This window comes from Silurus meridionalis, chromosome 7, assembly GCF_014805685.1.
Source record: "Silurus meridionalis isolate SWU-2019-XX chromosome 7, ASM1480568v1, whole genome shotgun sequence".
Lineage (NCBI taxonomy): Eukaryota > Metazoa > Chordata > Actinopteri > Siluriformes > Siluridae > Silurus > Silurus meridionalis.
In genome coordinates this window covers 17993501-18011691 of record NC_060890.1, presented here as the reverse complement: position 1 = coordinate 18011691, position 18191 = coordinate 17993501, and the positions used below count along the sequence as shown (strand labels likewise).

Below are 18191 nucleotides of genomic sequence, written 5' to 3'. Positions count from 1 at the left end.
GAAAAAAGGTGCTAAAGCATTCGTTCCCTCACATCCAGGCTGTGGGGCGATTTATTTCTGCAAGTCATTTGAATAAACTGGACTCACACACAGACAAACTCACACACATGCACAGAAGCACAAATAAACATTCTCATTAACTACAAAACTGTGTTTGCACAAAATTGCTGTCTTAAAACTATTTAGTCTTTACATCCACATTATTCATTATTATACAGACGAATCCATCTGCACTAACACAAATCTGAACTATACTAGTTGGTGCTGCAGCATTACTGTGTCTCCTGTTTCACTGTCTTATGGCGTTCATTTTTACACTAAATGTCACACATGTGCACTTTATGTCCTGCCCCAATTAGTTTTGTGTAGTTCTGAGTTTTGTGTTATTTTTTGTTTATTTGTGTTGTCTTATGTAGCACCTTGGTCCTAGGGGAACGTTTGTTTTTTAATTCAATGTGTACTGTACTGCATATGATTGGAATGACAATAAAAGCCATGTTGACTTGACTTTATAGATCACATTCACAGCAGCTCCAGGACACAACTAACAGAGTCACTGCTATGCTGAAAAATATCTATCACCCAAATTATATCTGACCTGTGGTGAATTTTATTAAGTTTTTATTTTCTTGATTTATTCCCAAAGCAGTTAACAGCAGCTAAGAGTTCAATATCTTGCTCAAGGACCCAGCAGTAGTAGTTCGGTGATGCTGGGATTAAACTCACAACCTTTCTTTTCAGTAATAGCGATACTTTAACTACTGAGACACTCTCTGATCTGCACAGTAGAGCACAGCTGACAATCTGTCCACAGATTTTAATGTTTTCCTAATATATTAGCTACTAAGTGTATACATTTCTAGATGCTAATTAATTTGCATCTCTTTTTTGCATGTTTGCATTCGAGTGAATAAAGTGTGCTGTATTATCTCTGAATAATTATACCTGTAAATAGCTGCAAATTCACATTATAGCCTAGATTTTCTACATATCTATATTCATTGTGTATAACTTTCAGTTGTACATATCTCATATTGTAAATGTGCATTACACACATATATTTCTATCACATTTATATATTTATCTGCACTTGTCAGTTTGCATTTCTGGTAGATGCTAAATTGCATTTCGTTGCTGTGTACCTGTACTATGCAATAACAATAAAGTGATATCCATCTATCTATCTATCTATCTATCTATCTATCTATCTATCTATCTATCTATCTATCTATCTATCTATCAGGGCTGGCGCTAGCTATAGGCAGTATAGGCACTGGACTAGGGCTTTCGGCTTGGAAGAGTGGCCTCCATAACTGTAACAAACCTATACACTAGTTCACCAATCAAGATGGGCAGCCTGACTAGACTCTCTGTCCATTAGATACAAATTCTGACCCACCTGACATGAATTGTAACTAGTTAATACCACTATTTAAATGAGTCCCCACCCTCTGAATGCATAAAGAGATTGTGTGTAATGAAAAACAAAATCCATCTTTTCTGTATACTGACCTAACAAATGTCTAGAACTGGCCCTGCCTATCTATCTATCTATCTATCTATCTATCTATCTATCTATCTATCTATCTATCTATCTATCTATCTATCTATATCATAATCAACGTAAACGTGTTTCAAGGGTTTTTAGAATAGGTGAGGGTTCTCATAGATTGATAACATATCTTTATAAAAAAATATATACTTAATAAATAAAACAAGGGTTTCAGCAATTACTGAGTGAGCAACTACAGCCACTAGAGTTTGTGGTGCACAAAAGGCACACAGTGCTGAGTCAACACTTACATAGTTACTGAATGAAATCGTCCCTTCATTAATTTCCTGCTCGACTTATATAAACACAGTATATGCTCATGAAACCCTGGGCTTTGTGCCCCCCTAATAATAAACTACAGGATAAACTTTTGGTAGAAAAAAAAATAAAACCAAAGATGTTCTCTGGGATTGAATGCGTCACTAAAGCAGGATTAGAAAAGCACCTGATTCATTTGTCACGCCTGACCTGCTGGGAACGCCCCCCTTCCCCCTCCCCCTAGTGCGTAAAATATGCGTAGCGGGAACCGAGACCTGGTGAAGGAGTGATGAAGAGAGAGAGAGAGAGAGAGAGAGAGAGAGAGAGAGAGAGAGCGCGAGCGAGCTGGAGTTGGGATGGGGTGGGATGGGATGGGAGAGACAAGCAGAAGATCGGAGCTCCTATGCCTGAAAACCCGAACACTCCAAAAGCTGTGCAACTCTTTTCTTGCAACGAATCCATGCCAAAAGTGCACGCAGCACTGCAATGGTTACCCAAAAGATCGCGTTTTTACCTTTTTACCTGAATAAGAAAGGTAAGATCCGCCTGTAGCCACGACGAGATGAAGTTCGGCAAGAATATATGCATCTTGAACGTCGGCGGCACCAAATACGCGTTCACCCGAGAGGTGATAAAGGATTTCCCTCTTAGGAGAGTGAGCAGGTTGCACAGCTGCTCGTCGGAAAAGGAGGTGCTGGAGGTGTGCGACGACTACGACCGCGAGCGCAACGAGTTCTTCTTCGACCGTCACTCCGAGGCGTTTGTGTTCATCATGCTGTACGTGCGCTCAGGGAAGTTGCGCTTCGTGCCGCGGATGTGCGAGCTCTCCTTCTACAACGAGATGATCTACTGGGGGCTGGAGAGCTCGCACCTGGAGTTCTGCTGCCAGCGGCGCCTGGACGACCGCATGTCCGACACGTACACGTACTTCTCGGAGGAGGACGGACGGGCCGATGAGGAGTCGCGAGCCGGCGACGAGGAGTCGGACGCGAGAGGCTCGTGCGCGGAGGGCGCAAACCCGGGCTGGCTCGAGCGCATGCGGCGGACCTTCGAGGAGCCTGCGTCCTCCGTGGCCGCACAGATCCTCGCATCGGTCTCTGTGATTTTTGTCATAATTTCCATGGTCATCCTGTGCGCCAGCACCCTACCTGACTGGGACACAGCCAAGAACAACACAGTCGAGGAGCACAGGTAAAACAAATGAAGCTGAATCAGAGCGAAAGTGAAGTGTAGAAAAAGTTATCAAGGGCAATGCTGAAGGAATTAAAGCTTTCACACACACACACACACACACACACACACACACACACATTTTCTAATGTCTTGTCCCTGTCTCCATGCTTGTTCCCAAATTGTGACATTTCCTGTTGTTACATTTTTTCATTTCGTTTGTCTTTCTCAATCCGTAACACTCAAAATGCTACCTACAAGTTTTATATAAATATTCTATATAAGCTACAAATTGACTTTGCATACTGCCCACAGACTGTGGCACAATACAGTAATCCTTACATTTAATCCTGAATCAGCAATTAAAAAAAAATCGAAACTAATTTATTGATTAAGCATGATTAATGTGCACGTTTGCACAGAATAATGATAATAAAAAGTTTAAAAAACACAATTATGGAAGGAGCGATAGACTGCAAAATAGGCTGGAGACGTGGAAATGTCGTTATTGCCCAATAGGTGGCGCTAGAAATCCTACGTGAGGAACCGTGATTATACTGGTGCAAAATCAGACAGGTGGTTCATGCGAAATCGCGCTCAAAATACACACCAAAAAACTTAGGAAAGAAACATATAGTGTAGTATAAAGGGAATAGTGATCTGTTAAATAGATATAATGTAAATAGACACGTGTGGTCACTCCAAGGCAAAGGCAGAAGTCAGATACATTGGATTCTAACACATTAAACCCATTGTTACATGCATTGGATGCAGATAAAAAAAGAATCCACATCCACAAACCGATTTGTATTCAGATATGCCTTCTGTTTAGAAAGTAACTAATAATATAAGAATCAGCAAAAGCCTCTAGAGCTTTTACTCTTGTCGTGGTTCTGCTTCTATTCTGTTCCTTCATCATTTCAAAATAATTATCAACAGAGATGTCTACCAGTATCACTAATCGATCAGGGAAAAAAAGCCAGCAGAGTGAATAAATTTGGGCAACATAAATCCTGCTTACAAGATTCTTGATCATTTTATGTTTGCACCCCAGGTAGAGCACGTTTACTTAAAGCATTTGATTTAGAGTTTGTTTTCTGTTTTTATTGATCACCATGCACTGCACTGCAAGTTTGGTCCAAATCCAATTCCCTGCTTTTAAATTATACATAATTAGGCATGCTCGCTCTCCCTCTTGTTTTTTTTCTCCCTCTCTCTCTTTCTATCCAAACACACAGTACCAGACTTTAGCTGATGGTTTATATTTCTTTGCATCCAATAAAACCTGCAAGAAAATCAAATGCTAATATGGCGCATTTTATGTCTTTGTATTTATGGTTCCAAGCGTAATGAGTAGCATAAAAATGTCCTTATTTCAGCTAAGATGACAGATTGTCCTAAAAGGAAATAAGTCATGTTACTCTATTTCACTGACTAATGTTTCTCCCCTCATTGTTTCCAACTTGTATGTTCACTGGCATTTCTCTCTTTTTTACTGATGTGTTTGGACAATTTGTATGTCCTCATTCTTATATCCTGTGCATTCTTGATTCCATGTCCTTCAGTATCACGAGGTCAGATATGTGTCACTGTGTGTTTATGAGGCACTTACAGGGGGTACATTTAAGTGTTGGTGTTTGTAATGCATGTGAATTTGAATGATGCCAAAAATGCCAGAGATGGTGTGAGTAATGGTGGCCATCATGTTGTCAAGAGAGTATGAGCAGAAATCATACGAATTTGACATCATTGTTAAATATTATTGATGGTCACTGTGGTGGGATGAATGTGTCTTCAATCTGGAAAAGTGAATGTAGTGTATGTCTAACATTAATTTTAATTATGACCTGAGTTTTAAAGGTACGGGATGTGTCTGTTTTGAGGTAAATGACCGTTAAGGACACTACCCCAGTGACGCCTTTTCTGGGATCATTGTACTTCATACTACTACCTGTGCTAGCTCAGAACTAAAGTGTTTATGGTTCTTTAATACTCTGGCATTTGTGAGCAGAAAAATATGCATTTTTATATATATAATAATAATAATAATACTTGCATATAATAAATGCATCATTACTACACTGTCATTTTCTTCACACTGAAGCTTGATGTTGTTTCTTTATTACAGCATGCCGCCATTTTACTATTGTCTATTTTTTTTTGTAGACAGACATATGGCATTGATGGGGCATGGCAAATATCAGATAATAAATAATAAGACATTATAATTTAATACAGACATTATATATTTTTATGTGTACGTCAATTCCATGGACCTGCGAAATCATTCAATTTGACGACTATAAAATATACTAAAAGATGACAATAATTCAGCTGGATTGTTGTTTTAAAGACTTTTTTCCCTCTTTTTTTTCATCTTTGAGCAGCATCAAGCTTTCCATCTGTAGCTGTTTTAAGTCTAAAAGGCACACATCAACTGCATGATGACATTTATACTTATGATCCTCAGAGTGCATGGTTGCATTTTAAATGCTGTAAATTAGACATAATCACCTGTCAAGGAACTGACAGTAGTGCTATTAGCATGAATTGTGACCATTGCTGTTTGCTCACTTACTCTTTGTCATCTCTCTCTCTGCCAGGATCATTGAAGCGGTATGCATTGGCTGGTTCACTGCCGAATGCATAGTACGTTTCATTGTCTCAAGGGACAAATGTGAGTTTGTACGGCGGCCTTTGAACATCATCGACCTCCTGGCTATAACGCCTTACTATGTATCAGTGGCCATGACGGCCCTTACTGGGGAAAACCCGCAGCTTCAAAGAGCAGGAGTCACACTACGTGTGCTGAGGATGATGCGCATCTTTTGGCTCATTAAGCTTGCACGCCACTTCCTTGGTCTGCAGACACTGGGGCTGACACTGCGCCGCTGCTACCGTGAGATGGTCATGCTGCTGGTGTTCGTGTGTGTTGCCATGGCCATCTTCAGCGCTCTGGCTCAGCTTCTAGAGCACGGGCTAGACCTGGAAAGCAGCAATGAGGACTACGCCAGCATCCCGGCAGCCTGCTGGTGGGTTATTATCTCCATGACCACCGTAGGCTATGGAGACATGTATCCCATCACGATGCCGGGTCGCGTGCTGGGTGGTGTGTGTGTTGTGAGTGGCATTGTGCTCCTGGCTCTCCCAATTACCTTTATCTACCACAGCTTTGTGCAGTGCTACCACGAACTCAAATTCCGCTCAGCACGCTGCGTGCGAAGTCTCTCTGCTGAGTTTCTCAACTGATGTTGGTTTTCTCTGGGACATACTGGTCCACAGCCCAGCTCCATTACCCCTCATCTGATCTTTCTGTGCCTTTGTTTTAAAACCAATTAACAGCCTCATTAATTGTAAACTAAATGATTTACGGAAAAATGACTACTAACGACTACTACAATGCAGGATCTCTACATGTTGAAGTTTAAATGATAGCTGGTACCTCAGACAACTGTGATTCATACTTTGATTGTAAGCGACAGAAGAAAAATACAAAAAAGCCCAATTTGGATCGCATACAGTAATCATAGCTGCCCAAAGGGACTTCACAGAAGAGTGGTCAATTTACACCCACATCCTTATGAAAACCAATGAAACTGACCCAAAGAGACATCATTTACTGTGTTTGGTGATATTTAAAAAGGACAACTGTGGCAACAGCCGGCACCAGATGGATTGGCGGCCTATGAGGGGCATCTGGCAAGCCTTTTCGGGTCTTAATAGATCTCCAGACCTTTTCCTCAAAAGCCTTGGCCTGGCTTAACAAAACGAAACACTTTGTAACCATTGAAAAATTTCTTCAGTCTTCAGTCCAATCAAAATTATTCTCAAACTTTGACGAAAGGAAGAACAGAAATAGGTCATATAAGAAAACTGATATTTATAGCGACTCTTGGGATTTTTTGGAAAGTTTAAAAAAAGAGCCTGCAGCAAGGTGTAGTCCTAGTTAATGGCATTATATGTGAAACAAAATTCCAGCCAGTGCTTCAGCCACATTATGAAGAGCTGACCCTTAACTTAAAAAAACAAACATCAGATGTTGAGCTACACAAGGAAAAAGCCACCACCTGCCCATATCTCAATCGAAGGAGATGACTGTGCGGACGGAGAGGTGTTAACCAAATTGATTAGCAAACACCTCACCCACACACTCAGCAGTCAGAGAGCTGTCACTCTCCTCCTCCTTCACTATACACATAGCAAGCACAAAACCTAGCCTATCTCCAACACTAGCTACAATCTATTCTGTGTTTAGGCAGATATTGAAAGCAAATAAACAGTTCATTTACTTGTATGTTTGTTTATTGATAGTATCAAATATTATGTTGGAGAAAAACTGAAAACGAATGCTACTTTATTAATGGCGCATGCAACGGGTTATCTCAGACTAATGCTAATACCATCATAGAAAACCATTATGAATGACGTTTGCATTGCTCAGTAGATATAAAATAAAAAAAAGGAAAAGAAAGGAAAAAAAGATGGTCCTGCACAGGTATAATATTGTTAATTTTACTCAGTGAGCACCATCTGACCAGATATACTAATGGATACACTGGACTGTCCTAAACATAAGAAGACAGTGTTATAGGTTATGTTTACATTAGCACGTTTGTGTCCAACTATATTATATATTTATTAAGTTTACAGTTGAGTGCAAAAGTTTGCAAACCCTTTGACAAAACGGATACAAAGCGGATACAAATATAATGAAATTATAGTAGAAGACGTCCCAATGGGGGAAATAACGTCAGAAGAATAATTTAAAAAGAAAAGGAAAAAAAGATAAAAAAATATATTAAGAATAACTACCCTTTAAATGTCAATCTTTTACCTCTTCAGCTGTCTCTAACTTCTTTTATGTTCGAAAAAAAAAAACTTTCACTATCAGAATATTAAGGAAAGTGAAGGAGAGGATTTGCTATGTTTTACCATTCACCAACAATTCATTTATATAAAGTATAAATATACTGTATATATTGTGAATGTTGTATACATATTTGGACAGACAAGTTATTTTCCCATCATGTCTATAAAAGAGAGTAAAGACCTATTTTTATACTTTAATAATGCTCAGATTTGAAATTGTCAGTGGCAAGTGAACAGTAAATATATTTAAGTAGTTTTAGTATATTATTTTGTATTATTATTATTTCGTATATTACTAATATAATGTGCAATATAATGGGGACATGAACCTGAATGCAGACTGGACATTTACTACTTTTGTACTATTACAGCTAATGTTCTAATTTTGTAGAATTGTATACATTAGGCTTGAATCACAGATCTTGTTTATTCAAATGTGTCTGCAGATCACAGTAAAATATAATTTAAATACTCTAGAATGTATTTATAATACTCTAGAGGCTTTATGATTATATATATTTTTCTCTCTGCCTATCTTTTCTTGGGAAACCAATGGGAATACAAACTTTTGCAGTCAATTGTATACTTTTCTGCCTCTATAGAGGATATAATACAAACATTTACCACTGGCAAAGATTTGTTTCATGTCTTTCAGCATCTCTGTGCTCATTGGGTTATTTTTCGGACCACATTGCACCGTTTGAAACATTCTGCTTTGTAACTGTGAAGCTAGGAATATTGCAAAATTGCATCAAATACTTTATGCAGATATCTGATTTAGAAAGATAAACCTGAAATCATATATGTTTGTTGTGTAATGTAAATGTACTTGTCTTCTGCTAAAGAAACATTTGTAAATATGTTTTATATTTAGCTTACATTTTTGGCAGGCTTTAATGCAGAAATATTTGGACATTTAGAAAATAAAATAATAATTGCAAATTGGCTGGATATATGTCAGTTCTTCAAATATCTACGTTCCACTTTGATCTTGGGCACTGTGTGCATTTAATTATATTTTATTTCTCACTCTCTTTTACTCTCTCTCTCTCTCTCTCTCTCTCTCTCTCTCTCTCTCTCTCTTTCTTTCTCTCTTTCCTTCTTATTCTGGGTAAAACAGGACTAATCCTTCAGCAGAAAGTGCGCCTGAGGATGTGGTCTCTAGTCTATAACAGAAAATCAGGGTTTTTTCTTCAACATAAAATATTTATTTTACTGAAGGTTGTGGAATATTTCGATAATTAACACTAACAATATAAACATGCAGCATTAGCAATATTAAATGTTCAACATTCTCTATTGATTTCTAGATGCCTATTTGTTAAAATATTAAGTACTGCTATTTGCAATGTTAACTGCTTTGTACAAAAGCTCAGATTTTCCCCATGCATATTCTCTTCCACTGAAGCAAATATGCAGATGACACTGTGACACTTGTGGAGTTCATGAAAAGAAGTCACGTTTCAAGACTCTTCTTTGTTCTGGGCCTAGGTGGTGGAATATATAGAAGTGATATAAGTGAGGATATCTGGAAAGCATCCAGATTGAAAGTGGAAAGTGGATTTTTTTAAATATAAAATATAAATGTAAATGTGAACTCACTAAAGAGAAATTAGCAACTCTGAAACACTAGAAAACCCTGAAATTCATGTAAATATTTAAAGGACTTAGTAAATATTTTAATACTTTAAAACATGTTTATTCAGGTTGAGTTCAAGAAAATAATTGTAACTGTTTAAACAGATCATTGAGGTTCTACTAATGTTTTGCAGTTTTTTAAATAAAAGAGATTATAACAACAATCTTGAGAAAAAAAAAGTATATTCATATCTTTCTGGTGTAAAACATGTAGTTATACAATTAACTATCCACGGTTAACGGAACAGAAAAATAAATTGAAGATATACAGTATAAGCAGACTTAACAAAAAATTTAATTAAATAACAGAAGAGTAAACCAACAAATGAATAAACAAAGAAATAAATGAAGGAAAAAATAGAAACATAAAAACAGAAAAAAATCACAATGTATCATTAATTAAATCTGAGCGTCGGGACAATAACAGAAGATTTGTGGTTTTCTATTAGATTTAACAAGTTCTAAAGGTTTTGTATTTTTTATAATATTTAAAGGCATTAATTTAGGAAGAGATTTACAAAAATATACATTTATGAATGTCGAACTTGGCCATCAAAATATAAAAGATGACAATGTATTCAAATGACTTGTTACTTTGCCTGAAAAAGATAATTATATCCTTTAATGTGAAATGAAAAGAATAATGAATAAAATTCTAAATATAATTTTCAAGTTGCTTAAAAGATTGTACCACACCACAAGTACAATTTTTTTTTATTATTTTTGTTAATTGCAAAATGTACATAGAACCACAATGTCCACATATTTTGCAATTATGGAATAAACATAAAAATTGTTTTTTCCATTTATTTGATCAATTATTGAAGCCCAATAAACTTTTTGTGTACGTTCTTGTTTAGGTTATGAATAATTTGACGTATATGTTTATTGTTACATTTTACTCATTATTGGCACTCAACCCCTTTGTGTGAACGGGAGTGACGTCATATTTGTTGGACACCCTCTGCGACGCGGAAGAAGGAAAGCCGGTCGCTCACGTGCCACACGCCGAGGTCAGGTTAACCCAGCCGGGAAAATGTACTATAAATTCAGCGGTTTCACACAGAGGCTGACCGGGTCTGGGTCTTCTACTGCCTACTGCCCACAGGTAATTTACATTACAAACTGGAAGAAAAGTAAACATTTTTCCTGAAATTCCTGGCTAACTGGTTAGCCGAAAAAGCTAACAGTGTCGTGTCCTGGGGTTTGTCATTGGATCATTCAAATTTGGTTGAATGTCTGCATATAGCCAGTGTCGATTTGCTTTAAAGCTATCATTAATGTTTTTATGAGTACTCGAGAATGAAATGGTACTGAACTGGAAATGTGTCCTTGTAGTTGGGTTGGTAACCTTATATTGCCCCTCTCTCTGTAAATGCCATTACCTTACATCCTTTTTATATTGTATATTATAGTGTATTCCTCCCTTGGAAGATTCAATTGTCATAATTGGGACCCTAAAGCTTTCAATATGCATTATCTACATCTTTCTAGATAGAACATGAATGAGAAATGTGCATAAAGGGTACCACCTCACCATTTTTCTTCCTGAGAGTCTATAGATGCACTGATCCAACAATACATTTGCAATACATGACTGATCTCAGCTCTTATTTATGTTTACATGAAGCTGATTTTCAGAATGATTTTTAAAAATGATTTATAATTCTCACAGTAGTTGAGCAGAGTATTGAACTCTTAACTGACACTTTCCATGGGATTTGGTCAATCCTTCCTGGAGAGAACTGAGGTTTAATCAAAAACAAGATTTTCTTTTGTCTCTTTTGTATTTGTGTCTCAAATGTACCTTGTTTGGCTAAGCATTGGTCCTCCTCATTTGTCACTAAATACTTTTAAACAACACCATCTTGATCTAGATGTGTGTCTAAATTATTCTTTGCTTTAGTTATGCTTGGGTTTTGGTTATAACATATATGTCAGGGTTTCAAAATCATGTAAAGTTATTCATTGGTAGACACTGCTAATGATAGACTAGTGATATGTTGTGCTAGGGTTATGTTTAGTGTATTTGTCTGCTACTGATTCCACCGAAGGCTGCCCTCTGATTGCAGGTAAAGGAATGATTCTATACAATGTGATTATGATCAAAAATTAAATTGAAAAAAAAAAGGATTGAATTAGGGTAAACTTGGACATACAAACATAAAGTTAAATGTCTCAAAGTGAATGTAATTTGATTCCAGGGTTTAGGGACAAGTGTACCCTCTGAAACTTCTACATTGATCTTTTCTACACCAACCAAACTGATGTCTGAGTCCAAAGCTCCTCTGGAGTACATGGGTGCCAACAGAGTTCCAGATCTCCAGAGGATATTTCAGGTATGTATTTTAGGGAAAAAGTTCAATTGTTACTGGAGTTATGTCTGCTCTCTTAATGACTGGATTATTCTCAAATTTTAAGGCTTCAGATGGGATCCCCGTGCACCTAAAACGTGGTATTCCTGACCGGCTCCTGTACAGGACCACCATGGCTTTGACTGTCGGAGGTGCTCTGTACTGTTTGGTGGCTCTTTACATAGCAGCACAGCCAAAGAATAAGTGAGGGTTAACCAGCGTGTTTGCACGTCCTCACATTGGTATTTGTGAACTTTAAGAGAGACTTTAATGTGCACCTGGATATATTTATCATCGTGTGACAAATGGCAGTTCTGTGGGAAGATTCTGGGGAGGACTCTGAACTTCTTCTGACCTTATTTACTGTGAACAATCCTGCTATACTGGTCTTCTCCAGTTAATACAAAGGGACAAATGGTTAGCTTCTCAAGCAGCAATACATGTGTGTTGGTGAGAATGGGGAATTTAGTTCAGATTTAATTTAAATAAGTTTGAGTATGAGAAGGCTTCCTGTGTAGATAGATCTTAGATAGATCACTTAATTGATCCTAGAGAGAAATTCAAAATTACTTTACAGTGAAGGCTATAAAGTTTTTCTTTGTATTTAAAATATTATTCACACACTGGTCACGCATACAACCTGGACTACATTAAAGATAGAGTTATGTGGTGGTGTCAGTGATTGAGTCTGTTTTGAAAATGAGATCTGAAACATCTGACGAATGAAAAAAATGGAGGAAACTGTATCTTGCAGCTATTTTAATCGCTTTTGCATTTTAATGCAACCGGTCTCTGCTCTGTAAATCAGTTCAAAATAAATGGGTATTTATATGGTAAGTTACTGCCGTGAGTGCTAGAGAGGTGAGTCGGGTACAGCACAGCACTTTCTTGTGAACTGAATAATGTTTGATACATTTTTAATACAAATGTCTTTAATTAAAAATGTGTTCTTTTAAATAATGAGACATTGTGAATATTTGTGTGTTTGTTCAATTATTCATTTAAACTTTTATTATGGATCACTGAAATCCATCTATTGTTTTTGGTTTTTTTCCCCCTCCACTCGTTCACATGGCAACAAGAGTTTGAAACAGTTGTAAAAGGATTCAGTGACAAACAAAAGACTTTCGAATGTGCATCTCATTTTTCACCCAAAACGATCAGGAATTTTGTATATACTATTGATAACAACAGAGGACCATTGTTCTTTTGAATCTTATTTTCATAAATTTCTTTGCACTCAGTGGTAATAATACATGATAAAGCTGACAGCTTGCATGACTGTTGGCTGAAGTTTGATAGGCTGTCACAATACAAAGCAGTGCAAGGCAGTCTATGACAATGAGACACGATAATTCATTTGCTACGGCTTGACGTCTGTGGTAATGAAAGACCATTTATTCCCAACCCTAGACAGAGTCATCAGCAGCTAAAATGATCTATCACACTAGGCTTAAAAGCTCCACTCCAAACCACAAAATGTGTGCAGATAGAGACAAAGAAAGCATGACAAAGCCCGAACTGGTATGGTGATTTAATCGGACTGCATCCAGAATAGGCACGTGGATGGCTAAATGTGAATCAATAAACACTTTGGAGGTTTCAGTAATGATGTGGAGACGAAGACTTCTTATTCCTTGCCGATCAATGGTAATCTTCCACAGTTCAGGATTGAGTTGTAAGAGAAATCTTGTAACTATGGAAACATAAGGCCTCTTTCCAGCTGTTTTATGATTTCCAAGAAATGTATTAATTCCAATCCAAATGACTTGACCAATAATATTGATTTTACATCTAAATCAATTTGTCAGTAGGAGAATCTGGTAACGAGTTTAAGAAGTTGGGTGTGAGAAGGAAATCTGGTTTGGTTTGTACAGGAAACTTAGATGTCTGACTCTGTTTGTTTCTTTCTGTTAAAATATGGATATCCATTCTATGTTTCTGGCTATCGTTGCTAGAAACAAATATGTGCAGAAATATGCCTTAATCCCCCTCTCTCACCCAATTTATAGCTTGCACTACTCACTGACCTGTGATGTCTCATTAAAAAATAAAAATAAAACAAGAATGAACCAGTGGGAGAGGAAAGAGCAGGGAAAGAGCAGACATTGCGGGGGTGCAGGGATCTGGGAGTCGGATTGGTGTGAGACCCCCCAGCCTGTGGATCTTACTGATTGAAGGAGAGCCATTGCGCTTCTCCATCTGCAGCCCTGCTGCTCTCTTGGCTCGGACAAGCTTGTTCTCACACTGCTCTGGGGAATATGTGCTTGCGTGTGTTTTCCAGAACAATTTGTCATTTACTTTCCCCCTCATTCTCTCACACATTATTCCCTGGACCTTAATACATTTAGTAGGGAACGCGTACAGAGCATGAATACTGAATTAGGTGGGGGTTTTTAGGTGGCACACTCGTAAGTATGAATAAAAAGGCTCAGGGTGTTTTGGCTTCCTCAAGACTTTGTATTCATTTGTCACTGTTTAAAAAAACATTCAGTGCATTTGTTATGTAATTAAATTAGTTAATCATTATCACCACAAAATGAGCAACTAATAAATAGCATCAGTTAATGTGATGAAGTACCCAGTACAGTGTAAAATTACACACAATGAGGGGAACCTTTAGGGGAATTTACACAAATGTATTCATACATCTTCACTAACCACTCTATCCTGGTTGGGATCATGGATCTTCCAGAACCTATTACAGGAACATTGGGTGTGAATTGGGAATACACCTGGGATACACCGAAGAGCAACATGCACACACACTTTTTATACCTAAGTGTCACCAGTCTATTAGTATGTTTTGGGAACTGGAAGGAAATCCCAATGAACATGGTGAGAAAATGTGAGGCTACAGACGGCAAACAATGCTCACAGTCAAACTGAGGACACTGGAACTGTAAGGTGCTTTAATACTGGGGGACATCTTGACATTAACTGACTATCTAGTATTTACTATAAGTTCATCATAAACCAAGTACTGTATAGTATTTTTAAACCAATTTCCATACATCTGTAGTAATTTTTCCTTTTTTATTATTAGTGTTTGATCTGTAGAAATCTTATATTGGGAAATACTATTTTTGACTATGTTTAATATTCTGTATTGACTATTATAATGTATTATATATATTGTATTATAACTATTTTCACTTGCTAAAATGTAGTTTTCTGCAGTGCATAAGAAGGTTTACAATGTCTTAACTTTCCCCACAAAAAGGAAACATTTATATTGTGATGTTGGGGGAGGCACAGAAAAGCAAAAATTAGCATGAAGGAAGTTTTTTTCTTATGAACAATTTACAAAATGTAACTTTTAAACTTTATCAACCATCATTCATTCATCATAAGTGGAATAGTGTCTTGTCAGGTGGAAACTTTTGGCCAGGCATTGGCTGATTTGGGAAAAAAAGTTTCCCCAAATCTATTGTAGAATATGAATCATCCAAATTAAACATCCAAATCAATATGGCTGCAGGATGCCAAATAAATGGCCATGCCAATATCTGGACTTGAACGATGGAAACATCTTGGTCTGATTTAAGGAAAGGTCCAAATGTGCAAACCTGAAATTATAAAGTAATTTGAAATATTGTGCATAGAGGAAAAGGTCAGCAGCCATCATTTAAACAGTTTTGCAGAAATTATCCTAAGATTCTTTCTTTGATGAAAAGATTTCGGGCACTAATCCATCAATAGCAACTTTTTTTTTTTCATTTAGAGTTATACAATCTAAATGAGAGGTTTGAGAGTCTCTCTCACTAGCTGCCTCCTACTGCTGAACAAAATCACCAGAGACCCTGCAGAATCCCTACTGGGTTAATACTTTAATAATCACAAACCATTCCTTTTTCTCCTTTAGATATTTGTAACATTCAAGGATCTACTTATCCTCATGGAAAGAGTACAAAGTGTTCTGTATAAAGAATAAAACACGGTGAATGCTGTTATAAAAAAAACAACATTGTAAATTTTTTTCTTAACACTCACAGTGTGATTACTTTCCATTTCTAGCCTGTACAAAAGTGGTTAATTCCTGGTATACCATAGCGATTTCCCAACACTAACAAGTGTAATTTAGTAAAGAATATGTAGTCCCTTTTAATCATTTATAGTTAGATTTGAATGTGCTGAAACCTCCCTGAAACAAGTGGGTTGTCATTGCTTGCCTCATATTGCTTATATTTACACATACATATATTTACAGCACACCTGAATTTTTCAGCCATATGTGGATCTTCAAGTCAAGTCAAGAAGCTTTTATTGTCATTCCAACCATATATAGCTGATGCAGTACACAGTGAAATGAAACAACGTTCCTCCAGAACCCAGTTGCTACATAAAACAACAATCACAGAAACAGAAAAAAAACAGGGCTGAACTAGTAGAAAGATCTTCCCCAAACTGTTACCCCAAAGTTGGAGGCACACAATTGTCCAGGATGTCTTTGGATTCAGTAGCATTCCCTTGTTCATTACCTTGAACTGAGAAACCCAAACCTGTTCACGACAATGCCCCTGTGCACAAAGCGATTTCTATTAAGATATTGTTTTAATGGTTTGGAGTGGAAGATCATGAGTGGCCTGCTACAGGTCATTGACCTTAACCCTTCAAAACACATTTGGAATGAACTATAATACTTCCATTACCCCTCACCAATACTTGACTTAAGCAACACCATACTTTGAAATTTCCAAAAACTTCTGTTCATAAAGTGCCATCTGTCACCAGCCTTAATAAGTTAATAAATCTGAACAATAAAGCACGAGATGAACCCAAAGAAACAGCTTTATCTGTTTTAAAAAGCACTGGCAAAAGTGCTTCCAAGCTTCCAACTCCAAAAACCTTAAAGGTGTTTATTTTTTAAAGAAATGCACACAGATTTTTAAAACCAGTTAATATATTGTATATCTTGATGTATAACCTCTTCCATACATGTCCTTATGTATATAATATAGAACATATAAAGCAATTATATTTTTGATTGAATGCATAAATATAAATTGAGAGAAATTTGTAATTTGAGTACTGGTCTCACACCTTTGGGGTTGGGGGATTAAATTCCAGAACTCCATATACAGTGGGGCAAATAAGTATTTGATACACTGCTGATTTTTCGAGTTTTCCCACTTACAAAGAACAGTAAGCTGTAATTTTCAATGTAGGTACACCTCAACTGTGAGACAGAATCTGTTTGTTTTATTTATTGCATGAAATAAGAATTTGATCACCTACCAACCAGCAAGAATTCTGTCTCTCACAGACCTGTTAGTTTGTCTTTAAGAAGCCACCCTATCCTCCACTCATTACCTTAATTGCATTAACTAATTCATTAGTATTATTTGCACCTGTTTGAATTCGTTACCTTTATAAAAGACACCTGTCCTCACACTCAATCATTCAGACACCAACTTCTCCACTATGGGCAAGACCAAAGAGCTGTCTAAGGACACTAGGGCCAAATTGTAGACCTGCACAAGGCTGGGATTGGCTACAGGACAATAGGCAATCAGCTTGGTGAGAAGGCAGCATCTGTTGCTGCAATTATTTGAAAATAGAAGAATTCAAGATGACTGTCAATCTCCCTCAGACTGGGGCTCCATGCAAGATCTAGCCTCGTGTAGTATCAATGATCCTTAGAAAGGTGAGGGATCAGCCTAGAGCTACAGGGGAGGACCTGGTCAATGACCTGAATAGAGCTGGAACCACAGTCCTAATGGTTACCATTAGGAACAGAATAGAATAGCCTTTATTTGTCACATATACATTACAACACAGTGAAATTTGTTCTTCACATAGCCCAGCTTGCTTGGAAACTGGGGTCAGAGCGCAGGGTCAGCCATGATACGGAGGGTTAAGGGCCTTGTTTAAGGGCCCAAGAGTGGCAGCTTGGCGATACCGGGGTTGAACCCCCGACCTTCAGATTAGTAATCCAGCGCCTTAACCACTGGAGCTACCACTCCCCCGTAACACACTACACAGTCATAGATTAAAATCCTGCAGTGTGCAAGGTCCCCTTGCTCAAGCCAGCACATGTCCAGGCCCTTCTGAAGTTCACCAAAGACCATCTGGATGATCCAATGGAGGCATGGTAGAAGGTTACATGGTCAGATGAGACCAAAATAGAATAGAATAGAACATAGAATATAGAATATTTTTTGGTATAAACTCCACTCGCCGTGTTTGATGGAAGAAGAACGATAAATACAATCCCAAGAACACCATCCCAACCGGGAAGCATTGGAGTGGAAACATCATGCTTTGGGGGTGTTTTTCTGCAAAGGGGACAGGACAACTGCACCGTATTAAGGGGAGGATGGAAGGGGCCATGTATTGTGAGATTTTGG

The 18191-nt window shown here is 37.5% G+C and overlaps 2 protein-coding genes across 2 annotated transcripts; both read left to right on the top strand.

The window, feature by feature from the left end:
* The first annotated feature begins 2156 nt into the window (after nt 1-2156).
* Nucleotides 2157-8762, top strand: kcng3 (potassium voltage-gated channel, subfamily G, member 3). The gene is made up of 2 exons (XM_046852889.1): nt 2157-3001; nt 5584-8762. The coding sequence occupies exons 1-2, from the start codon at nt 2373-2375 to the stop codon at nt 6227-6229; spliced, it is 1275 nt and encodes a 424-aa protein (XP_046708845.1). The 5' UTR covers nt 2157-2372; the 3' UTR covers nt 6230-8762.
* A 1670-nt stretch (nt 8763-10432) lies between these two features.
* On the top strand, nt 10433-12804 carry LOC124388968 (cytochrome c oxidase subunit 7A-related protein, mitochondrial). The gene is made up of 3 exons (XM_046854121.1): nt 10433-10595; nt 11692-11826; nt 11909-12804. The coding sequence occupies exons 1-3, from the start codon at nt 10524-10526 to the stop codon at nt 12047-12049; spliced, it is 348 nt and encodes a 115-aa protein (XP_046710077.1). The 5' UTR covers nt 10433-10523; the 3' UTR covers nt 12050-12804.
* Nucleotides 12805-18191: the final 5387 nt, after the last annotated feature.

What these genes read in the sequence shown, in the direction of transcription:
- kcng3 (XM_046852889.1), top strand. Translation starts at nt 2,373, where the DNA reads ATGAAGTTCGGCAAGAATATATGCATCTTGAACGTCGGCGGCACCAAA. An exon ending in AACACAGTCGAGGAGCACAG is followed by an intron (nt 3,002 to 5,583) that starts GTAAAACAAATG and finishes TCTCTCTGCCAG; the next exon opens with GATCATTGAAGCGGTATGCA.
- LOC124388968 (XM_046854121.1), top strand. Translation starts at nt 10,524, where the DNA reads ATGTACTATAAATTCAGCGGTTTCACACAGAGGCTGACCGGGTCTGGG. An exon ending in CTACTGCCTACTGCCCACAG is followed by an intron (nt 10,596 to 11,691) that starts GTAATTTACATT and finishes ATTTGATTCCAG; the next exon opens with GGTTTAGGGACAAGTGTACC. An exon ending in ATCTCCAGAGGATATTTCAG is followed by an intron (nt 11,827 to 11,908) that starts GTATGTATTTTA and finishes TCAAATTTTAAG; the next exon opens with GCTTCAGATGGGATCCCCGT.